We start from the raw sequence: 26,487 nt of genomic DNA on the forward strand, positions 1-26,487 counted from the left end.
TATAGAGTGTTACCTAGAATAGTCTGAGATTCAATGGAGTTATATAACCAATATAATCTTAATCCTGGTCATCCTAACATGAGGCTAGCACTAGTATTCTAGTCAATATGCCATGCTGGTTCACAGATTCTTTTCTAACTTAAATGTTTTATAATTCTTTGGGTACTATTTGAGTACCCATCCTAAAGCTGAAAGATCCCAGTGACTTAGCATTGAAACAAACTACCTTCCCTCTGACTTGTATTGTCTGTAATCTTATGATCATGGAAACTTAGAATCTTAAAGATGAGTAGGATATTACCCATTACAATTAATCATACTGTATAATTGCTATACTTTATAGTTTTCTAAGTACATATTATCTCATTTGATCCTCCTAATAACCCTTTAAAGCAAATAGGCCAGTATTATCCTTATTTTGTAGATGAAGAAACCAGACCTCTGAGAAGCAAGGTGCTTTGCCTAAATCACACAGACAAAAAAATTGAAGACCTAGACCTTTAGCAGGTAGGTCTCTTGTTTCTAAGTCCCATGTTCTTGGTACTTCATTATACTGCTCAGAAGTTATCTAATCCAATCTTCTATCCAACTCATTAACGTCTTCTACAGCAAGGAGGTCAAATAAGTCTACAATTAAAGAAATTAATTCAGGCTATTCTTTGGAAGGTCAAATACCAAGAACTGAAGTTTAATATTTTGGCCACATAATAAGGAGACAGGACTCACTGGAAAAAAAACCCTCATGTTGGGAAAGATTGAAAGCAAAAGGAAAAGGGGATGGCAGAGAATAAGATGGGCCGATAGTATTGATGTGGTTTGAGAGGTTCAGGGATCCTCCAAGGACTGCAGTAATCAACAGGGTCTTCTGGAATGAATTCACTGACTCAAGCATTCTTCAAGTCAAGTTGGCAAAGGTTTTTTGTAACCCCAATATGTCAGGCAGAGCTTCTTAAGGAACTTGCAATTTAACAGGAGTGATGCGGAAGCATAGGAAAAGTAGTGGATTATCTAGAAGATGTGCTAACTAGGTGATAATTTACAACCTTGGTCATTGGCATCATTCACTATGGGAAAGCAGGGGAAGAGGTTTTTCAGGGATGTATTTTTGGTTTGTTACATCTGTAGCAAGATAGCTTTGAGAACTGTTGTCTATATCTTGACCTCTGGACTGAATATGATAACTTTGGAATCAATATGTGATAATTCTGTGGTTACAAGATAGTCTTGTTTTTACAAGAGAATTTCTTCAGAGGTCAGCTTGTTCTCATGATGGGGAAAGACAGTTTATTTTATTGTGGCCCACTCATGAGTAATTGCTAGGCACAGTGTCCCTGGCCCGAGAAGAAAACTGTCAAGGATAATGTTTTGAAACTAGGAAGAAATGTAATTTTTAAAACTAGGGTCCAAGCACAAGCACCCAAGAACCCCATCATTCTCCCCTTAAACAGATGGGACCCAAAATCTTTTGCAGTAAGGGACAAAGGTCTCAGCTTCTGAAATTGCTTTATGCTGATAATGGAACTTGTTGGACAGACTTTGAGAGATAGTGGAGGATAGAAGGGCCTGGTGTGCTACTATTAGACACAACTGAACGACAACAAAATTACATCTTAACAAATCATCTTCTGGCCTCTGCTCAAACATGTCTAATCCAAGCATTCTTAACTTTTCTGTGCCATGGACCCCTTTGGTAGTCTGATGAAACCTACTGACCTCTTCTCAGAATATTTTTTTTATGCATAAAATAAAATTTAAGAAAAACAATGAATTACCAAGAAAACTAATTGTACTAAATTGTTACTAAGGATGTTAAGAAGTTCCTAAGGATGTAACTTTTTTCTAATCCAAGTTCATAGACCCCCTGAAATTTATGAAAGAGCCTCAGATTAAGAACTCCTGCTTAAGTGGATAGTAACAAGGAGTTAGTATTTCACAAGGCAGCTTTGTCACAGTTGTTTAGCTCTGGTTGTAAAGTTATCTGTTATACTGAACTGAAATCTGCCTCCATTTAACTTTCAGTTGCCAGTCCAAGACCCATCCTCTGGTTTCAATCAACCTCCTAAGCTATTTAGTACTTTTATGGCCTTTACTTGTATAGCAAATTACCTCTCTAGGTCTTAAGTCCTTCATTATGAAATCAAGGAATTAGAATAGATAAATAGTAAGGTCTTTTCCAATTCTAGATAATAGGATGCTGAACAAGTCCTTCAAATACTGACAACAGTTGTCATATCGGCCTCCCCTTTTAGTCATCTCTTCTCTAAACCAAATAATTCTAGTTCTTTCCTCTCTTCCTTTCATGATAAGTTTCCATGGCTATATCAGTACAGAATGCGTTCTTGTGATCTGAAGGCCAAAGATCACTTTAGCTTAATAGTTAATCACTAAATAGTTAATAGTTAATCACTAAATAGTTAATAACTAATCACTTTAGTTAATAGTTACATCAAGCTTTTGACTCTTATCAAAGTTATAGTCATCTAAGACCATCAGGTATTATTTCATATGAACAGAGATCAAGCTCCCTAAATTCATATTTGTATAACTAAATCTTTAAAACCTAAATGCTGCACTTTGACATTTATCCCAGTTAAATTTCATTTCACTAATTTCTTGTCAACATTTCAGCCTATCATGATCATTTCCAATCTTGATTCTGTCATCTGTTGCATTAACTGTATTTCTCTGCTTTGTATCATCCTTAACTCCGATAAGCATATCTACTAAATCTTTATCCTAGTCAACAATAAAAGAATTGAATAGGACAGGATCAAGGATAGTATTCTCAGTCACTCCCTTTTAGCTTAGCCTAAATTTATGGTTGCTTAATCCATTTGAAAATCAAATATCATTTAGTTCACATCCCACATGTTAACAAGGATATCTTAGAAGACTTAATTCAAATGCTTTGTTAAAAGTATATTATTTATGACATTCTCTGAATCTACTGTATTTTGTTTCCTTTAAAATGAGAAAATGATACCATTTCAATATAAATTATTCTTAGTGAACTCATATTGGTTTCTAATAATCAATAGGTTTTTTTCCTAAATCCTCAGAAACCATCATTACTAAAGCAAGTATTTAATTGTTAATAAAACAGTTCTAGAATTTTGTCAGAGTTTAATGTCTGGATAAAATATTTTAAAAATTCAGGCTTTTCTGTTCTGGAAATCAGTACATTTTTCTGTTCTTATCTTCACAAACTCTCCAATTCCCCATGACTTTTAAAGTTTACCATCTGTGGTTCTGAGATCACATCTACAATATCCTTCAATACTCTGGAATTAAATTTTAAGGCAGACTTAAGTCAGCTAAGTGCTCTCTTGCTACCCTTTCATCTTTTGGGGGCTTCAGTTCCCTTCACACAGATGTTTATTCTACTGTTTTTGATATGAAAGCAATTCTTCTTTTTGGAAAAGAGAGAAAATAGGAAATGTATAGTTGTATATTTTTTGTTCAACAATTTACATTACGCTACCTACCGAAAACAAGGGGACAATTGCTTCAGTCCTTCTTGTTTATCTAAAAAAAGCTTTTAAAATTATTTTTGTTATCTTTAGCATTCTTTTCTTGAGGCTGAACTTAATCATAGGTAGTTTTTATTCTTCTAGATGTTCCCTTTGGTGGAGGAGGAAGAAAGCATCAAAAAATAATAAAACTTTCAAAATAATGATCAATGACATTTATATATCACTTTACAATTATAAAAGGTTTTTTTCCAAACTTTCCCATTTTTTTTAACCCAAAATAACGCAAGTATAATCATCTTCATTTTGCAGATGGAGAAATTGACACTCAAATAGTAAATATCAGGGGTGAAATTTAAATCCAGATCTCTACTGAGTTTGAGTCCAATACTTTCTCCACTATTTTATACTTCTACAGTATAACCTGTTCATACACAAATGTTCTCTTGGTGATGCTATTGCTCTGAAAGTCTGGGAACACTCAATCTCTGGAAAATCGCAGTTGCAATTTCTCTAGGGGATAATAGAAAGACACATGAGTGGCAAAATTAGGTTAAAATGTATTTCCAATAGTAATGTATTCACAGGAAGTAGTATAAAAGATGTCTTTAGGGAAATATTGGACGGGAAAAAGAAGTAAGGGATAACAGATGGACCATCCACGTACTACACTAACTAGTGTATTCAAAATGTAAAGAACAATCAAAGCATATTTATCAAGTGCCAGGCACAAGTCCAAAGAATTCAGCACACATCTTGTACATGGGCATGTCTTTTATGCAGGAACTGTGGGAGATGAATTGCATAGGATGAGAAGCTGTGATTTGTGATCTGAGCAGAGAAAGTGTACCCATTTTACTGAGATCATAGATAAATACGGTAAAATATACAAAAGAGATGGTTTTAGTGCAAACATAAAGGCAGCTGGTTCAAGGAAAGAAAAAAGGTTAATTCACAAGCAACAACAGGTTCTTCAGATCATTTAACTTGAGGTTGATAAACTCAGTTCTAAGGTATCTTCAGGTCACCTATCAGTCTTTTTAGCTATACAAGAGCATCTAATAATTAATTATTTATGATTTCAAAATAATGGACAGAAAGAGGGAGAAGACAATTCCAAACAAGAGGGGAGTTTCCAACAGTGATTTTTCCACAAATTTTTTTTGGTGTAAACTATATAAACTTCTTACCATGCTTCAGGCTTCATAAATTTCCTGTCAGGGTAGTTATAGATTTTTTTCCAGTTTAGTAAGAATATTTTTGGATAGAAAGTTGGACTTGGAGTCTTGAAATTCATACCCCACCTCTGGTAATACCTGTGTCATGTGGGGTTTTTTTTGGGGGGGGGGCTTCAGTTTTCTCATTTTTATGAAATTATTATGGACATAATAATATCTGCAGTACCTACCCTACAGGTTTACTGAGAGATTCAAGCAAGATAATGAAATTACTTAGAAACATTTAAAGTGTAATATAAATATAAGTTATTTTCATTATCATTTCTGGTTTTGAAAACAGATTCCAGGCTTAAAAAGCATTTCCATTCTACTTGACAAAGTAGATAAAGCCCTTTAGGTTCCTCTTTTTGTAAAATTGTTGGATCATTCCATTGACTTTACTCCTACACAATTGCTAGGAACATTTATTTTCCCACTTAGATCTCACATATACCAAATTGTCTCAGATCTTCAAATTTTCCTTGCAGCACCTTAAGATCTTAAGGAGAGTCTTTGGGCATTTACTTGAATTATCTAGGTATCAAGGAAAGTCTTCTAGCCAATGTAGCACCTGAAAATGGTCTCAAAAAAAGAAAACATGTAAGTCTAAAATCTCTTGATGATTTGTTGTTTGAAAACTCTGATTGGAGCTTTCAAGTTTAAGATCATGACTGTAAACTGATTTCCAATTCTGGCCTTTCTCTCCTCCCACATTTCAAGATTTGGTTAAACAACTTATCCCCATTCAATATTCCAGTGTCTTCTCCCTACAGCCCCCTAAAAGTATAGGACTGCAAACTCTGGGAGGATCTTTCTCTTTTAATTCATGGAGGCAATAAATTCATTTTCTTATTCCTTCTTTTTCCTAAGATCCTTTTATAACTTAACCTATATCAAGTGCTGCAGTTTCTCTCAACCTCCAGTTCCTTCTGTTTTTAAATAAATCATTTCTTGGGTCTTTTTCAATACTTTCATTTGCAGAGTTCACTTTTTTATCATTTCTTCAATGCTTACCCACTCAGAAATGATTTTATAAAACCCATCTCCATTTTTTAACTGCCCTGTGAATTTTACTGGCCAGGCATACCAGTCACATTTCACTGCTCCTTTTATATTGATTCATCAGCTTCATTCATAATTGCTGAGTTCTAGATTCTTCTTACATCTTCATTTGAAATTCATGGGGCATTTGCCCATGAACACATCCACTTAGTCTCAATTTTTTTTTTTATGAACAACTTATATCTTTTAGTTTCTCCTAGTTTCACCTTCTTCAAATTCATCTCAATTTAAGAAAGGCAAATATATTCAAAATCTCCTAGCTATTACTCCCATCATGTCTCTTGCTTTCATTATTATTAAGTATGGTTCATTCTCTAGGTCCTTTAGAGTACCAACCCGTAATCCAGATTTTAGGAGTTGGTGATTGTTCAAAAATAATGTAGTTGTATTCAACACCTAACAAAGTGAACATGAATTTTTCATGCTAGCTCCCAAATATAAAGAAGGAAGGAACCTCAAAAGTTATCTAATCTGATCCTTTTATTTTATCTCTGAGGACCAGAGAGTTTAAGTAATTTATTTATAATCAATGTAAGTAGCAAGCACAATAGTAATCTAACTTAGCTCATCTGTCTTCAAGTCCAGTGCTTTTTCCACTGTACCAAAGAGTCCTACTATCTTTCAAATGAGATCAAGTGATCTAATATTTGTGAAGAATTTAACAGTGCCAGGCACATAGTAGGTATTTAATAAATGTTTCTTTCCACTTCTATTCTTATTTCATCAGACTTGTGAAAACTGTAAAATTAACATGATTTTTAACTCACCACCTTCACACAGTGGAAGACAGTTAATGGGTCATTCCTTGGCAATGTTAAAGACTGGTAGTAAAAAACAATGTGTTGGATTGGTCAGATGTCTATAAATTCAAGCAATTGTATTAATTATATGATGAGTACCATACTAAGTCATGGGACAGATATAAAATTAAATAAGACACAATTCCTACCCTCATCCAAGTCAGGTAACTAGATAGTCAACAGGCATTTACTAAGTGCCTACTACGTGCCAGGAACCATGGGATATAAAGAAAGGCAAAGAGGAAAGAGAGGAATACAGTTTGACTACAACATAAAACATATATGAGAGAATGACTGGTCTAGAAAGGTAAATGACAATCTATCTGTGGAGGGCCTGGATTGTCAAACAAAAGAATTTGGATTTTACTTAGTAGGCAAGAGAGGGTCATATAAAGTTTAGTGACATCAATCAATCATTCAATCAATCCATAAGCATTTATTAAGTATATCTCATGTATCAGATGCTAGGTAATTAATGAAATGATTACTGCCCTCAACAGTTTATATTCTAGGACATGGCCAAATATATGAATGTGGATAATTAGTCTCATTGAGGTTTGAAAAATGGATTGAAGGGGGGGAAGAGAGAAATGGAGGGAAAGCCTCTTAGAAAGCATATTAGTAGTGAGCAATGATGAAGGCTTATACTAGAATAATGTTAATGAAAGTAATAAAAGGGGTGGGGGATATGATAGGTATTTCAGAGAATGAAAAGTATAACCTCTTTTATTTACTGTTTGGGATGTGTATAAAAAATGAGTTTGCAGCATAAAGAGATGGGTCAGAGATTAGAGATACAGATTGAATTACCCATTCTTCCTAAAATCCATCAGCATAAATCACAATGTCTACTTTAATGCTATTGGGGGGAAAACACGACTATTGATACTTTCTGCACCTATTAGAAGAAAGAAACAAAGAAAGGTATGTTTTTGGTGCCACAAAATTGAGGGGAGGGAGAGGGAAGAGTAAGAGAGGGATTCCTCAAAACTGTTCTTTCTGCAAATATATTATTTTGCAAATATAATTCTGGAAATGGCATTTCAAGTGTGGCAAAGTAGAATGAAAAGGTATTTGTTAAGCACGTATCATGTATGAAGCCCTGTGCCAATGTCTGGGAATGCAAACAGGAAAATTGAGACAATCCCTACTCTTATGAAGTTCACTATCTAATTGGGGGAAATGAAGCATAAAAGAAAGTTCAGTTGCAGGGTAGATGAGAAGCACAAAAGTCCGAAGTTCTCATCACTGGAGTAGATGGCAAGGTTCAGAGGTCTTGGGTTATAAACCATAAAGTACATTTATTACATGAATAAAGAATCATCTCTTAAAACACAGAGATCTCAAAGGACCTATGAATAGCTATGGAATCAGTTCTCAAAATGATACTTTCTTAAGTGTTACACAAATTAATGAAATTACTTTGGTTTTTTTTTTAGTCTTTAATGACACATGGATCCAATGCAAGGAAATTGTTTTTTGTTAACCATTTTGGCAATTTTTATGCCATCTAAATTATCTGAAATAGGAGACATAATGATCTAGTTGAGAGAAGGCTGATCTTGGAGTCAAGAAGACCTCTTATTACCCCAGGTAACTCTCTAAAATTATAAATTTCAAGGAAGTTGTTGATTCATATAGGTGAACAGTTTCCATACTGGGAGTTAGTTCCTTATGTGCATGAAATCATGGGTCTGATCAAAAATAAGGAACTGAAGTAACATAGTGACCTAACATCAGTTACTTATTTAGTATAAATACTAATTATGGTCAATAAACCTGAGATTCCACTGTCCTCCATTAATTTATATTTTAGTTCATATATACTATTTTTAGCTAGCTCATAAATTTCCATCTAACTCACTTAGTTCTCCATCTATTTTAGCCCACAATAGGGGAAAACTATGAGAGTTCCTATGGTCCCCTCTGTTCCCCAATTTACTATAAATGAGGTCTGCCATGCACTCCATTTCCTTGAATTTAGAAGACAAAATAAATTGTAATACTAACTGTCCTCTGTACATACCCCACATTTTCACACCACTTGTGATGTCTGGATTTTAGTTCATTTAGTTGAAATCTTACTCATTTTTCAGAGCCCACCTCATATGCCACCTCCTCCAGGAACCCTAACTTTATTCCTCTAGCCTTTATTGACATTCCTTTTAATTTGAACTCCTATCACCTTGTACATTCATCATGTTTTAATTTGTACAATAATTACTCCCATGTATACTTTATCTCCTCTATTGGAATTTCAGTCCCTTGAGGGTAGAGGTCACATGTTGTTCATTTTTATATCTTTTCCAGGGCATAGTTCTTGTTAAATAAATATTTATTGAATGCTATTGAACAAAGTGCTGAAGCCTTCAGCCTCCCTGGTTCTCAGAGAAAGAACAGACACCTTCACATTTTTCTCATGAATCCAATTTCATTTGCAACCCATGGTTTGAGGAGGGAGATGTAATAAAGAAATAAATCAACTGGAGATGTAGTGTAGCATAATGCTGAACTTGGAATTAACAAGACCTAGATCCAAATCCTGTGTCTGATATTTACTGGTTGTGTGATCATGGACAAGTCACTTAAATTCTCTGAACCTCACTTTTCTCTGTAAAATGAGCTAAATGGTCTTTAAAGTCACTTGACTCTCTAGAGCCACAATCGTAAGAACCAATGAAAGAGAATGAAAATACAATACTATTAAGATTTTAAAGGAGAGCAGAGGGGGAGAAGGATAGAAGAGAGAGGGGAAAATACTCCCCTGGCTTCAAGCTAGAGTAAGTATGGAATCAGATTCATATCTTATATTGTCACAATATCTACTTTACTAGAGAATTGATGTCCTGAATTATTACACTGTAAGACCTTGAATCAGAAGAATATTGGAATATGTTTCTAATCCTGTATTTACTAAGGCAGGAAAGTAGATTGTTTATTTTATTATTTTGAATAAGACAAAAGAGGTCATGTCTCATCAGGTAGTAAGTTAGATTACTTGACCTTTAAGAATCCTTCTAATTCAACTATTCTATCACTGTCAAAACCCTCAGTTAATCAAATTACCTCATTCTTTGGCCACTATAGGCAAAATTTTCCTGTAATTTCAGAATTCTCTCATGTTAAATAATAAGCTCCTGTATGAAATCCTGTTTTTATCTGAGGCAAATTCATACTTTTCTAAAATATAACCCTTTTCAAAAAGATTTCTTATCCATTCTAGCTGAATAATTGTAGGTATGTAACATTTTTGACATTCTCACAGTTTAAAACCTCTAGAAAATGTTCTCAACAATTATTTTACATTTTTCAATTTTTTTTCAATAATATTCAAGAAATCATCAACAAGCTTATGCAAGAGCAAAGTAAGAATGATCATTTTAAAAGTACCAACAGGCTTCTTTTCCCAAAAGAATCTAACCTATTCAGGTAATAATTGATGCTCAATTATTAGAGAGTCATTCCTTTCAGATAATCAATTCTCTTTTAACTGATTCCTTGAAATTGTAACTAATAATATCTTAGGGTAACTTGTGTCATCAGAATATTTTCTTTGAGGACAAAGAAGGATGAAGACCAGGATGAAAACATCAGAAGTCTTGAAGATAGATGGAAGACACTGATTTGGGAAAGGTACACATAAAAAGACACTGAAGAGTATCAAAGAAACTTTGTACCTACTGTATACACGGTGATTTGCTAAGTGCTGCAGAAGATTAAAAAGAAGAGTAAGTCACATTCTGGTTTTAAAAGAGCCTATATGTTAATTGGGGACAGTCAGGTGGCACAGTGGATAGAATGTCAGGCCTGAAGTCAAGAGGACTCAACTTCCTAAGTTCAAATCTGGCCTCAGGCCTGGAAAGACTTATATGATCTGATGCTGAGCAAAAGGAGCAGAACCAGGAGAACTTTGTGCGCAGCAATGACCACAGTGTGCGAGAGATTTTTCTCATAGACTTGGATCTTCATAGCAATGCAACGACATTAAAAAAAGAAATCCCAACTGTCTTCTAAGGCAAAATGCCTTCCAATTCGGAGAAAGAACTAGGGAATTCAATCACAGAATGTAGCAGATCATTTTGTGTGTGTGTGTGTGTGTGTGTGTGTGTGTATTATGTTTTAGTTTGTTATATGATTTCTCCCATTTATTTTAGTTCTTCTACACAGCATGACTATAATGAAAATGTATTCAATAGGAACGTATGTATAGATCCTGTATAGAATTGCATGCCATCTTGGGGAGGGAGGGGGTGGTAGTGGGGTAGGTAGGGGGAAAAAATCTGGACTTACTAGCCATGTGACCCTGAGCAAGTAACTTAATTCTGTTTGCCTCAGTGGCTCATCTATAAAATGAGCTTGAGAAGGAAATGGCAAACCACTCTAGTATCTTTACCAAGAAAACCTTAAACAGGGTCACAAAGAGTCAAACATGACCGAAATGACTGAACAACAACAATATACTGAGGGATAAATACAAAAATAGTTCTGGGGGCAGAGCCAAGATGGCGGAGTAGAAACACACAAATACGCTAGCTCCGAACCCACAGCCCATGAAATATCTGTAGAAAAGAACTGCCAATAAATTCGGGAACAGGAGAAGCCACAGAACAGTGGAGCAGACGAGATTTCCGTTCCAGAGAGCCTGAAAACCTCTCACAAAAGGTTCTTCGCGCTGTGGACACGGAGCAGAGCCCAGCCCTGCATTGGCCGCCCAGCGCCAAGAGGAGCAGATCCAAGCAGGCTTCAGGGACAGAATCTCCACCAGCCATGCGGGTCCCTCCACCCACAGGTGACAAGGGTCGGTGAGAGGGTCTCTTTGGTGGGTTGAGAGGGGAGTGGGGAGCCCCCATGACTCCAGCCCCCTCCGGAGGCACCAGCGGAGGTGGGAGCAGACCTGGGCTCCCCAAGCAGGCAGGAGCCCGGATCCATTGTTGAAGGTCTCTGCATAAACCCCCTGAGGGAACTGAGCCCGTGAGGAGGCCCTGCCCCCGCCCAAAGCCCTGAGGCTAGGAAGCAGCATTTGAGTCTCAGACCCCAAGCTCTGGCTGGGAGGATCTGGAGGTGAGGTGGGTGTGAGGAGAATATTCAGAGGTCAAGTCACTGGCTGGGAAAATGCCCAGAAAAGGGAAAAAAACCAAGACTATAGAGGGTTACTTTCTTGGTGAACAGGTTTCTCCTCCCCTCCTTTCTGATGAGGAAGAGCGGTGCTCACCATCAGGGAAAGACACGGAAGTCAGGGCTTCTGTATCCCAGCCCACTCAATGGGATCAGACCATGGAAAAGCTCAAAAAGAGCTCAGAAAATTTTGAAAATTATGTTAGAAAAGTGGAGGAAAAACCGGGAAGAGCAATGAAAGACATGAAAGCAAAGTATGAACAGCAGGTCAGCACCCTGCTAAAGGAGACCCAAAAAAATGCTGAAGAAAATAACACCCTGAAAAATAGGCTAACTCAATTGGCAAAGGAGGTTCAAGAAGCCAATGAGGAGAAGAATGCTTTCAAAAGCAGAATTAGCCAAATGGAAAAGGAGGTTCAAAAGCTCACTGAAGAAAATAATTCTTTCAAAATTAGAATGGAACAGATGGAGGCTAATGACTTTATGAGAAACCAAGAAATCACAAAACAAAACCAAAAGAATGAAAAAATGGAAGATAATGTGAAATATCTCATTGGAAAAACAATTGACCTGGAAAATAGATCCAGGAGAGACAATTTAAAAATTATGGGACTACCTGAAAGCCATGATCAAAAAAAGAGCCTAGACATCATCTTTCATGAAATTATCAAGGAAAACTGCCCTAATATTCTAGAACCAGAGGTCAAAATAAATATTGAAAGAATCCACCAATCACCACCTGAAAAAGATCCAAAAAGAGAAACTCCTAGGAATATTGTGGCCAAATTCCAGAGTTCCCAGGTCAAGGAGAAAATATTTCAAGCAGCTAGAAAGAAACAATTCAAGTATTGTGGAAATACAATCAGGATAACACAAGATCTAGCAGCTTCTACATTAAGGGATCGAAGGGCATGGAACAGGATATTCCAGAAGTCAAAGGAACTAGGACTAAAACCAAGAATCACCTACCCAGCAAAACTGAGTATAATACTTCAGGGGAAAAATTGGTCTTTCAATGAAATAGAGGACTTTCAAGCATTCTTGATGAAAAGACCAGAGCTGAAAAGAAAATTTGACTTTCAAACACAAGAATGAAGAGAAGCATGAAAAGGTAAACAGCAAAGAGAAGTCATAAGGGACTTTTAAAAGTTGAACTGTTTACATTCCTACATGGAAAGACAATATTAGTAACTCTTGAAACTATTCAGTATCTGGGTACTGGGTGGGATTACACACACACACACATGCACACGCACACACACATAGAGACAGAGTGCGCAGAGTGAATTGAAGAGGATGGGATCATATCTTTAAAAAAAATGAAATCAAGCAATGAGAGAGAAATATATGGGAGGAGAAAGGGAGAAATGGAATGGGGCAAATTATCTCTCATAAAAGAGGCAAGCAAAAGACTTTTTTAGTTTGGGGAAAAAGAGGGGAGGTGAGAGAAAAACATGAAGTTCACTCTCATCACATTCCACTAAAGGAAGGAATAAAATGCACACTTTTTTTGGTATGAAAACCTATCTTATAATACAGGAAAGTGGGGGACAAGGGGATAAACAGAGTGGGGGGGACGATGGAAGGGAGGGCATGGGGAGGAGGGAGCAATTTGAGGTCGACACTCATGGGGAAGAACAGGATCAAAAGAGAGAATAGAAGTAATTGGGGGCAGGATAGGATGGAGGGAAATATAGTTAGTCTTATACAACACGACTATTATGGAAGTCATTTGCAAAACTACACAGATTTGGTCTATATTGAATTGCTTGCCTCCCAAAGGGAGGGGGTGGGGAAGGAGGGAGGAAAAGAAGTTGGAACTCAAAGTTTTAGGAACAACTGCCAAGTACTGTTCTTGCTGCTAGGAAATAAGAAATACAGGTAAAGGGGTATAGAAAGTTATTTGGCCCTACAGGACAGAGGAGAGGATGGAGACAAGGGCAGAGAGGAATGATGGAGGAGAGAGCAGATTGGTGATGGGGGCAATTGGAATGCTCGGTGTTATGGGGTGGGGGGAGGGGACAAGGGGGGAGAAAATTTGGAGCCCAAAATTCTGTGAAAATGAATGTTGAAAGTTAAATAAATTAATTAATTAAAAAAATAAAAAAAATTTTAAAAATTAGTTCTGAAAAATGCACAAATAGGTACCAAAAATGGAGAAGTACCATATTTAGTGAATAAAGAAATGGGAAAGACCTGAGTTCCAAATTGGGTGAATCACTTAACCTCTCTGAGCTTTAGTTTCCTAACCTGCAAAATGGGAGTAATTATACCTACACTATCTACCTTACATGATTACACAAAGCAAATGAGATAAGGTAAGTAAAATATTTCACAAATCTTTTAGCGTGTATAAACATCACTTATTAAGGGACATACTATATTTTATCCAAAATAAGAGAAAGGAGATAATGTATCTCGTTGCAAGAGATCAAGAAAGGCTTCAGGAAAGATGTACTATTTCAGTTAGGTCTTGAAGGATAAGTAGAATTTCACAAGTGGGATAGAGTTGAATTATGAAGGGTTAGGCATGGTAGGTAGGGAGATGAACCAAAACCTTAGTTAGCATAGTGGAAGATTTTGTTCAGAAAACAATGTACAATCTAGTCTGGTCAGAACACTGAGACATGTGTGAATCTAGAGATGAATCAATCAAGAAACCTATATTAAGTATCTTCTGTGTTTTAGGAACTGTTCTCTTTGAGAATGTAAGTATCTTGAGTATAACGGTTGTTTCATTTTTACATTAATATTCTCAGCACTTAGCCCAGTGACTGACATGTAGTGGATGCTTAAAAACAAGCATTTGTATAGTCTGGTAAGAACTGAAAAATACTTTAGAAATTCAAGGTTGTGCCCCAAAAGTCTGCACTAAGACTTTCAGGCAGGGGTGTGCTGATAATGTTTTTAACACCTGGCTCTCCAGGAAAAATATGTAATCAAGACACACTTTTAGGTTTGATCAGCATCATTCATATTTTCCCCAATTTCTGAGGTATAAACACTCAAGCTAAAACTTTTCAACTGACTACAGAGTGCTAATTCTAGTTGGCTCCTACACACTCCTGCTTTTGGAACACTCTGTATCCTAGTAACAATTCCTTGAAGTTTGTGCTATTGTTATTCTAGTTTTAAAGACTTGGAAATTGAGACAGATTGAGGTAAAGGTGACTTGCCTGGGGTCACACATCTAGTAAGTGACTAAGGTCAGACTTAGAGTCAGCTCTTACTGACCTCAGGTCCAGAGCTCTATCGGCTGTGCCACCTAGCTGCCAATATATGTTTATGGATTGAATTGACTTATTAACTATGTGAGTTGCTGGGAATAAAAAAGCAAAATGAAACAGCCCATGTCCTCAAGGAGATTATGTTTGACCATGAAAACAACATACATGCAAAATATATATAAAGTAAATTCTAGATTGGGAATCCAGGTGACACAGTAGATAGAGTGCTAGGTCTGGAGTCAGGAAGACTCATCTTCATGAGTTCAAATAAGGCACTTGCTAGCTGTGCGATCCTTGGCAAGTCACTTAACCCAGTTTGCCTCAGTTCCTTACCTGTGAAAAATGAGCTGGAGAAGGATATGGCAAACTACTCCAGCGTCTCTGCCAAGAAAACCCCAAATGGGTCATGAGCAACTGAACAGCAATAAATATTAGGTAATTTTGATGGAGGGGACATGATAGTAGTTGAGTGTGTAGAGAATTTGGAAAAGTCTTACCTTACATAGAGAGGGTACCTATATACAAGGTAAGGTACCTTATATAAGTAAGGTACTGTAGCTGAGTTTTGAAGGAAGTCAAAGTTTCTAAGTGGCAGAGACGAGGAGGGAGTACATTCTAGGCATGGAGGCAGCTCAAGCAAAACCATATGGGGTCAGATTATAGAGTGAGATAAAGAGCAAACTAAAAAAGTTTTCTCACCTAGTTAAATATCCTCTTTAGCCTCATCTCAACCTTTTGATTTCTCACTTGTCCTTCTAGAACCAACTCAAATGATACCTCCTCCAGGAGGCCTTCTGTAGTGAGGAGAAGAGAGGCTGGTGACATTGACAGTTCTCCCTCACTCAAAAACAAAGTCAAGTGCAAGTCATTTCATCATTTCTCGGATGGCATGGTGTTCTTAGGCAACGAAGGACAAACACAACAATGACAACAAATTAAAAATTATCTTTCTCACTTCATACCTCAAAACAGTATTCTGTACTTCTTTTTTCAATTTGTCTAGATCTATTTTATATTGTGTCCCCTCCAACTTTATATTCTGACCCCTCTACCAGACTGTAATCAATGAACACATAGAGCCATTTCTTATATATCTGTTTATCTTTTCCTATGCTAAACATGGTGCTCTACATACTTTGAACTGGTTTTTTTTGTTTTAATTCACTTCTAAAGTATAGTTCATCCTAGAGACTGCTTAGAAGCACCCATGTGCATTGTGTCCAAGTTCATAGGACATTAGCCTCAGCAAATACTTACATTTCATCACTGCTTGTATTTCATAGATAGGTGTGAGACTAAGGAAACCATCAAAATCCTTAGGCAGTGGATAAATGGAGTTCCACTTATTGGAAATATCTGTAAATTTCACAATCCGTTTCCTGTTCTTTGGAATCTTCCACTCTGCAATCTCTTTTAGGGTGTACATATGTTCATCTTCACACTCATAGAACTCTCCTTCTTGTGACAATGGTATGGTAAATGAATGATTCTGATTGTCCCTTACCACTCCACAGTTCACCATCATTTCCCCGTTGATCTCTTCAATGGAGTTGAGCATGATGGATTCACCAGAGCTGATGGTGAGATTCCCCAAGTTTATATCCTTCTGATGATAGAAGCAAGGGTGACTTAGCCGGTTTGGGCCAATATAAACTGCTCTTGTAATGTCACCCATCGTATGATATGGTACTCTATCAGCCATAATCTTGAAAAGACCTAAGAATAGAGAACAGTGAATTAAATATCATACCAAGGAAATGCACGCAAAAATAATAGTAGATGGAGAAAACTCATAAAATGGATCCAATAAACTCTAGAACCTACATATTTTAAATGGATTGTCTGTCTATAATAACTCCTGGGGTAGAAGTGAGGATAAAATGAGATCACATTCATACACCATTTTGCAAACCTTAAAGTGCTGAGTAAATGCTTGGTATTATTATTAGTTATTACTTAATAGCTCTTTTAATAACCTTTAGTTACACATCTTCCCTTGTTGGGGAATATCAGTAATTGGAATAATTTCCTCACTTTCCTTTTCTATGTAACCTCTACTCCACTGTTTCTTTACTAAACAAAATGTAATTTATGGACAAATTCCCAAAGGTATCCCATGTTTAAATATTCCCCTATTCTTTCATTTTTATTGCTATTAGTTTTGCAGTTGTCTGAGAAATTTGCTTAATGTTCACTGTTTATAAACTCTTAAGTAAATAAAAAATGTTAAAGTTGTCAGTTATACTGCTAATATGAGGATGATTATCACTAACACTAACCTTTTTTTTGCCAATGTTCTTTAATCCAGTTTACCAAAAAAATTTTACCTAGCATCACACATATTTTATTGACAATTTAAAAGTCAAACCAAGTTGAAAATATTTATACATGAACTGATCTCTATCCTCTGTAGAGTAATCGCCATCCTCCAGACAATAAGCCATGGTGTCTATTTTAAGTAAATCAAAGAGAGGTAGTGGGGGTGGGGGATGGTCTAAAACTACAGCTGGGAAGACTTCTGTTAGATACAAGGATGAACTTTTGGATGATGTGAGTAATTCAATGTGCTAACATAATTACAGAAGTATGTTGTAGGATCTCTTAGTTATGTCTTTAAGTACTAGATAAAGCTGCAACTTCCAAGACAAGGGTCTTGAAGGCAGCAGATGGACTATACAGTATAAAGGTTTTTTTAAGCCTTTTAATTCCAGCTGAAGTTTTTTTTTTTTAATCTGTGTGAAAGGTTTTGTTTTAGAGGAGAAATGGGATCCTTAAACAATAGGAGGAAGAAACATTTACTGTATAAATTTTTTTATTTTTTAGGATTAGAATCAAAGGAACAAAAATAACAATCCACCTAGTATTCTCTTTGTATTCTCTACTAGAAGGGTAAATGGACTGATATATGTGTGTGTGTACAGGGGCCGGTGCTTTCATGCTTTTTAAAATTATGCCTTTGGTTTAGGCCTTTCATTATTATGTCACAGTTTCTAAATATCCCCCTTTCCCTTACGATCTTATGAGTCTTCCCTTATCATCAAGAGATAATCCACTGTCAAAGAGACTACCACAGTTTACATACTATTCCATCTCTCTATGCCCCCAAATATTCAACAAAGTGAGAGGCACATTTCCTCATCTCTTCTCTTTGACCATTATTAGTATCAACATTTACACAAATTATATCACTCTAGTATTGTTTTTCACTTATATTGCTAATTATACTTTGTATATTATTTTCCTGAGGCCAAAATGGAATTCATGAAGATAAGTTTTCCTAACTCCAGACCCAGCACTCTGTCCACTGTACCATGTAGCTGTCCCCTGTAATATTCCATAACAGTCATATAATTTCAAATTTATTTAGCTATAAACAGATACCTCTATAGTTTGGGGGGGTTGTTTTATTTTGATATCATAAAGAAGCATTGCTATGAATATTCTGGTATACATTGAACATAAATAAGGAAATATTAAAAGAATTTAGTTGTCCTTGATGAATCAGTGTCACCTAGTTGATATGAAATATTATCTTTGAGATCTGAAAAATTGGCACAGATGATAGCTGAGCTGCTGTTAGTGATACATGAAGCAGTCTGATGGGCCAGTGAATGAAGAGCTGGCCTTTGAATCAGGAAACTGTTGTGTTACCCTGGATAAGTAACTTAATTTCTGTTTGTCTCAGTTTCTTCATCTGCAAAATGGGGATAATAATGACATCTACCTCCTCAGATTGTTGTGAGGATCAAATGAAAGAACTATTGTAAAACACTTAGCACAGTGCTTGGCACATAGTAAGAGTTATATAAATGTTAGCTATTATTATTTTACTTGAAAACAATGGAAAATAGGATTGGAGAAGGGCAAGTAGTATCCATATTTAAAAAAAAAAAAAAAAGGAAAAATAGAGCAGAGTCTGCAAACTATAGACCAGTGAGTTTGAATCCTGGGAAGATTCTAGAATGAATCATTAAAGAGGTGGTTGGCAAAGCTGTAGATAGAGAAGCTGTGATTATAAAGAGCCAGCATGGTTTCATCAAGATCAAGTCAAGTCAAGCTAAACACAGGTCCGTCCTTCCTTCCTTCCTTCCTTCCTTCCTTCCTTCCTTCCTTCCTTCCTTCCTTGTTGCCCTTCATCTTCAAAGAGGACCAAAATGACATCACCACTGTAAAGTGAAGTTTCAATGTGTCCGACTGTGGCTGATCAGACCAATACGAGCTCGGAATGCTCTGCCACAGGTTGGGCACAGATAGTCCGTATGAATATTTGGGGTGGATATCCCAAATGTGTGCATACTGCATTTACTTTGTGTTGTCTCAATTCTGCTTTGCTCAAAGAGCACAGCACCTTTTCTTATGTGGGCACACCATGCTGAGTGGTCCTGTGCTAGTGTCTCCCATGTTGCACAGTCAAATCCAGAGTTCTTGAGAGAGACCCTGAGAGTGTCCTTGGATCATTTCTTCTGGTTACCATGTGATTGCCTGCCTTATGCGTTCTCCATAAAATAGTCTTTTTGGCAAGCATACATTTTGCATTCAAACAATGTGGCCAGCCCATAGTCGTTGTGCTCTCTGAAGCATAGTTTGAATACTTGGCAGGTCAGCTAGAGCAAGGACTTCAGTGTCTGGTACCTTATCCTGCCAGGTGATCTTCAGAATCTTCTTAAGAGAGTTCAAATGGAAGCAACTCAGTTTCCTGGAATGGCGCTGGTAGACTGTCCATGTTTCACAGGCGTATAACAATGAGGTCAGCACAACAGTTCTGTAGACCTTCAATTTGGTAGTCAGTCTAATACCTCTTCTCTCCCAAAACTTTCTTCAGAGCCTCCCAAACACTGAGCTAGTTCTGGAAATGCCTGCATCAACCTCATCGCCAATGTGTACATCCCTGGAAAGTACACTACCAAGATAAGTGAACTTATCTACAGCGTTCAAAACTTCCCCCTTTGTTGTAACTGATGGTTCCATGTATGGATGGTGTGGTGGTGGCTGATGGAGCATCTGTATTTTCTTGGCGTTAACTATTAGTCCAAAATTAGCATAGGCAGCAGAGAATTGATCCATACCTTGTTGCATCTCAGTTTTAGAGGCTGCATTGAGTGCACAGTCATCTGTAAACAGAAAATCATTCACTAACACTCCTTCCATTTTGGTCCTGGCTTGTAACCTTTTCAAACTGAAGAACTTACCATCAGTACAGTAGTTGACCTTGATGCCATGTTCATCCTCTTTGAAAGCAATTGACAACATGGCTGGAAACATCATGCTAAAAAGCATGGGAGCAAGCACACAGCCCTGTTTCACTCCATTGGTGACTGGGAAGGCACAAGAGCTTTGTTCATTATCTAGAACCTGGGCAAGCATGCCATCATGAAATTGACATATAATATTGATGAACTTCTCCAGGCAACCAAATTTTGACATAATTTTCCATAAGCCTTCATGACTAACAGTGTCAAAGGCTTTGGTCATATCTACAAACATTGTGTACGAACCTCTGTTCTGCTTCTGGCATTTCTCCTATAGTTGGCAGGCAGCAAACACCATATCAACTGTTCCTCAGCCCTTTCTGAAACCACACTGACTCTCAGGTATATGCCCATCTTCCAGGTAAAGGATCAGCCTATTAAGGAGGAAGCTAGCAAGAATTTTTCTAGCAGTGACTAAGAGAGAGATCTTCCTGTGATTGTCACAGGACAATCTATTCCCTTTACCCTTATGCAGATGGATAATGGAGGCATTCTTGAACTCCTGGTGAATAAGGTCCTCTTGCCATATAACCTGGAAAATTTCAGTCAGCTTTTGTATGAGCAATGGTCCCCTTATCTTGTAAATCTCAGCTGCAGTAGAATCAGCACCAGGTGCTTTGCCACAGGAAAGGAGCCTAATGGCCTCAAAACCTCTTCTTCAGTTGGAAGTTCATCTAAGGAGGGATTGACTTTGACCTGAGGTAATCAGTCAATGGCCTTAGCATTGATTGATGATGGTCTGTTGAGAAGACTATGGAAGTGTTCAGCCCATCTCTCTAGAATCATGTCCTTATCGCTAATCAATGTGGCTCCATCAGCACTGAGTAGTTGTGATACACCATAAGATATTTGTCCATAAACAGCTTCCAGGGAATCATAAAAGCACTTTGGATTGTTACTGTCAGCATAAAACTGAATTCCTTCTGCCTGCTTACTGAAGCAGGAATCCTGAATCTCTCTAAGCTTTGCTTGTACTTTGCTTTTGATGGAATTAAATACTGCCATTTAGAGGTGGGTGAATTCTCCTGCTGGTAAATCCTATGGAGTTCTCATTTTTCATTTAGCAGCTTCTGAATTTCCCCATCATTTTCATCAAACCAATATTGGTGTTTGTGAGTGTTCTGACCCAGATGAGCAAATGCAGTGCTGTAAACCAAATATCTAAGAGCTGCCCACTCCTTTTCTGCTCCACTGTTGCCAACTGTATGTTGGCTCAACTTTTTCTCCAAGTCAGCAGCAAATTGTTCACTCTCCGAGAAGAGCTCTAATTTGTTGACATTAATTCTTCTGGTAGTCATTTTGCTTTGGGGGTGGCACTTTTGATGAATGCAAATATTTAGCTTGGAAAAGATAAGTCTATTATTAGTCCAGCACTCTGCACTACACATTGCCTTTGTCACTCTCACATCTTCTGTCTCTTCTCCTTACAATCACATAATCTATTAGATGCCAGAGTTAGCTGCAAGAGTGCATCCATGAAATTTTATTGCATTTAGGTAAATGGAAGACAGCTTTGGTGATAAGAAGGTCATGTGATGCACAAGTCTTCAGCAGTAAATGACCATTGCTGTTGCTGTTTCCAACTCCATTCCTCCCTAGGATTCCCTGTCAAGTTTGGTAGTCTGAGCCTACTCTAGCATTAGAGTCACCCAGAATTATAAGTTTGTCCTCTTTTGGCACATTGACAATACGGGTCTCTAGGTCTTCATAAAATTTTTCCTTGACTTCATCAGGGTTTGTCATGGTAGGAACACAGGTACTGATGATGGTGGCATGGCATTTTCCTGCAAGTGGCAATTGCATTGTCATGAGTCTGTCATTCACTCCTTTTGGTAGGCATACCAGCTTGCTGATTAGATAAGTTTTGACTGCAAAACTCATGCCAGCTTCATAGCACTCGCCTTCACCGTTCCCACTCCAGAAAAAGGTGTATTCAGTTTCAGCTTGAGTAAGCTAACCTTCATTTGCCAATCTTGTTTCACTCAGGGCTGCTATTTGGATGTGATATCTGTTGAGTTCTCTTGCAACAAGAGCAGTTCTTCTTTCAAGTCTACTGGATTTTGTGTTGTCTATTAATCTGTGCACATTCCATGTACCAGTGGTGAGTGAAATCATCTTTGCAGATGTTTTTGTACATTTTTTTGCGTTTTAACCACGTAGTGGGATTCCCTGCCTGCCACAGTAATCAAGCCAGGGTTGGGTAAACATGCAATGTTTAGGGCAACTTTTCTAGCCCCTTTCCTCACACTAGGAGGTGAGCAGTGCAATCCTTAAAAGGCTGCTCAGACACCCAGGGGCCTGCTGAGAAACAACTCTATGGCCTGGGCAGCCTGTGTGCAGGGTCATGACTACAGCTCACAATGTATCCACAGCTGCTGCTTTATTACTTGCCTGTTGCCACAGGACTTTGAGGCATAATAGTGAAGTGGTATGGGTGATGTCTTTTGATTCATGTGTAAATTGTATTTAAGTGAGGCAGAGTTGCACAAAGTCGTCAGCCTCAGTCTTTCCTTCAGAGTCATCATAGTCCAGTGGCAGGACAGAGTCAAGACAACTGGTGATGGTTCAGTGGATGACCCTCGTGTCTTGGGTGTCTAACCAAGCTCCAAGCATTCCACATTGCTTGCTTCATCTGCCTTCATGGCCGTTGGAACAAATTGTTCTCATCCACCCATTCCACCAGATGAAGTCTTCACATGCTTGGGATAGATACGCCACTAATTCACCAATGGGTTTGAGACCCCTTGGTTACCCTCAACCTGGTTTGGCCCATCTGCTGAAACAGTTTAGTGGGGTGTGGACACTGCATATGCTGCATCTTCTTTGAGCCGCAGGTGAGAGTTAGGTGGAACAGGTGGACACCAAAGGTGGAAAGAGCCCCAAAAAGGACTTGGCAGCCATCACACCAAAAGTACTGGTCCTCCCTGAACACACCCTACACCCCATGAAAGGAGATAAAGACAAGCAGAATAATCACTAATACTTGTGGGAAAATAGTGTACAGTATGATCAACATTAGTAGATTAATTCAGATTTAAGAGACTAGACTCAAAGAATAGTTGTAAAAGGTTCATTGTCAATGTGGCAAAAAAAAAAAATCTCTAGTAGAGAACATCAAAAATGACGTGAATTTTAAAAGTTCATGACATTTGTAGATGACACAAAGTTTTGAAAGATAACTAATGCATTGGATGACCAAGGCAGGATTGCAAAAGATTTTAACAGACCAGAAGATTGAACTAAATCCAATAATATGAAGTTTTAAAAAGAAAAATATAAAGTCCTATACTTGGGCACCAAAAAATAAAATTAACTTCACATATTCAATTCAATTCAACAAACATATAAGTACCTACTATGCATCAGGGACTCTGTGAAGTGCTGGGGATACAAAGAAGAAAGAAAATGTCCCTGCCTCAAGGATGTTATAATCTAGTGAGGAATGACACACAAAAGGAAGGTAAAAAAGGGAGAAGGGTCATCAGAGGGTTTTCTATCAAGGGTATGATGTTCTGTGGAGGGGAAATCAAACAGAAGTGCTGATGAAAAATTGAGTTACCTGCAAAATTCTGAGCCCTCTATAATGGAAGGCTGTGGGAAGAGTTTATTGCTCATCCTTTATCCAGCCCTCAGATCATACGGGAGAGATAACTGAGAAAGTTCAGAAAGTGATAAGTACCAAACATTAAGTACAGTCTGCATCATGGTGAGATTTCAAGTGATCAGATTATCCTGGAGGAGGCCTGATGTTCCATGGAGTGGAAACCAAGCAGAGCTGCTGATAGAAAATGGATAATCATACCTACCCAAGAGATTAACTAGCAGTTGTTCTAAAATAAAATAAAATGAAAAGATCTAAGGATTTTTAATGGCTACGAGGCCAAGATGATTTTTCAGTGGATTGTAACAGCCAAGAATATAATGTAATAATGCAATCTTGGCTACATTAAGAGGGTCACAACTTTCAGGAATTTGGGAGGTGATATCCCCACTGTACTCAGCCCTCATCAGACTTCACCTAGAGTACTATGTTCAGTTTAAGGTAGCATAGTTTAATGAGAATACTAGTAAATTGGAGAGTGTCCAAAAGAGGACAATCAGAACTCTGAAGGGACTTAAGTTTGTGTCCTACGAGGATTAGTTGGAGAGACTGGGTGTGTTTTTAGCCTGAAGAAGAGTAGACTCACGGAAGACAGAATATCTGCATTCAAGCTGACAAGATCAGTCCACTTTATTTGGCCCCAGAGGTTAGAACCAAGAACAATGTGTGGCAGTTGCAAAGAGGCAAATTTAGGATGATATCCAGAAAAATATTTCCTAACAATTAGAACTGTCCAAAGTAGAATGTGCTGCTTTGGAAGGTGGTCATTTCTCTCTCCTCAGGGGTCTTTAAATAGCATGGCTGACCACTTGTTAGGTAGGTTGTAGTGTGGCCTGCTTTTATGTATGGGTTGAACTCGACAACAGCTGCTATCCATTATATCTCTCAAATGTTTTGATTATGATTCTCTCATCTTTTTGTCTTTAATTCTTTTAGGTATATGCTGATTGTTTGTTAAATAATATTTTATTTCCCTCAATTACATGTAAAAATAATTTGAACATTTTATTTTTAATTTTAAATTCCAAATTCTTTCCTTCCTCCCTCTGTCCCTTCCTCCCTCTATGAAAGGGTAATGAATCCAATATGAGTTATACATATACAATCATGTAAAACATATTTCTATATTTATTATGTTCTGGAAGAAAATGGAAGCAAAGAAGAAGGAGGAGGAGGAGGAGAAACAGAAAGGAGGAGGAGGAGGAGAAGCAGAAGCAGAAGAAGAAGAGAAGGAAGGAGGAAGGAAGGAAGGAAGGAAGGAAGGAAGGAAGGAAGGAAGGAAGGAAGGAAGGAAGGAAGGAAGGAAGGAAGGAAGGAAGGAAGGAAGAAAGGGAGGGAGGGAGGAAGGAAAGGAGGGAGGGAGGGAGGGAGGAAGGATGGAAGAAAGGGAGAAGGAAAGAAAGAATGAAAGAAAGAAAGAGAAAGGAGGAAGGAAAGAGAAAAAGAATGAAAGGGAGGGAGGGAGAAAGGGAGAGGAGAAAAATAGTATGCCTCAGTCTGTATTCAGACTTCATCAGTTCTTTCTCTGGAGGCAAATAGCATTTTTCATCATGAGTCCTTTGAGATTGTCTTAGACCATTGTATTAATGAAAATAGCCAAGTCATTCACAGTTGCTCATTGTACAATATTGCTGTTACTGTATACAATGTTCTCCTGATCCTGCCTATTTCCCTGTACATCAGTTCATGTAAGTCTTTCCAAGTTTTTCTGAAATGGCCCTGCTCATCATTTCTTATAGAATAGCGTTCTATTACAATCATATACCACAACTTGTTCTTTAATCTCATTTCTGTATGTGGGAAAATTTACTTTTCAAAGCCTACAATAGTTAGTCTCTTAAATACAATTCAGCAATTCTTGTAATAGTTGCCAAAGAGCTACTTTAAAATAATATATATCAGGAAGGGATTAAAAACTTGCATAACTTGATTGATATGTAGAAGTCCGCCTGTGAATAGAGTCATGTTTTCAGGTAGGTGGGTTGGTTATGCTAAAGCAATTAGAAACCTCACGATATTACAAAGTAGTATGACAAAAAAAAAGATCTAGCTGAGATACCTTATTCCCTTAGCAGCAGCATCTCAAAATAATTGCACCCTTTGGCGTTTTCTCTCTAGAAATTCAACATTACAAAAAAAATGTTTCTATGGTTCTATGTATTTTCCCTTAGTGTATGATTATGTGAACAGCTGAAAAAAATTAAGTGGGAGAATATAGCAGAAATGGTTGATTAACCTATCACTTCATGAGTTATAGGATCCAAAATATTCCTTCCTAATAAAAAGCCGCCAAGTGCCATATAAGCTAGGGTAATCTTCCCCCACATCCTACAATGACTAAAATGAAAGTCTATTTCCACCATGATTGCAGGCAAACTTTAAAAAAAATGCCCAGTTAGGCCTAATAGTGCTAAATTTGACATCAATTTTGCTTCCATTCTTTTTTTTTTTTGAAAAGAATGGGCAAAAATCTATATTATTTTAACCATAAAATGTTCACTGAAAATTATTAAACAATTTCTTATCCTCACAGAGTAATACTTTAACCTCAGAAAAACAATAGATATTGATTACTAGTTTTGTAGGTTGTGGTATTTTTAGGTGGAAAAGGTATCTTCTGAATTACCATGGTCATCAAAGAGTCTCATTCATTACATAAAAAATAGTGACAAAAGAGAGAAAATACCTTACAAGTTTTGCAAATTACTCCAAAGATGAATTGCTATCCTAACTCACTGATTTCTTT

At 37.3% G+C, this 26,487-nt stretch overlaps 1 protein-coding gene across 2 annotated transcripts in view; it reads right to left on the bottom strand.

Moving 5' to 3' along the window:
- The window catches only part of THEMIS (thymocyte selection associated), a 233,251-nt gene that overhangs the window by 135,797 nt on the left and 70,967 nt on the right, over positions 1–26,487 (bottom strand). For both annotated transcript variants that reach the window (XM_072643293.1, XM_072643294.1), the window contains exon 3: positions 16,149–16,607. In XM_072643293.1, coding sequence (XP_072499394.1) covers positions 16,149–16,607 — 459 coding nt within the window. The remainder of the gene's footprint in view (positions 1–16,148; positions 16,608–26,487) is intronic.

The sequence above is a fragment of the Notamacropus eugenii genome, chromosome 2, assembly GCF_028372415.1.
Source record: "Notamacropus eugenii isolate mMacEug1 chromosome 2, mMacEug1.pri_v2, whole genome shotgun sequence".
Lineage (NCBI taxonomy): Eukaryota > Metazoa > Chordata > Mammalia > Diprotodontia > Macropodidae > Notamacropus > Notamacropus eugenii.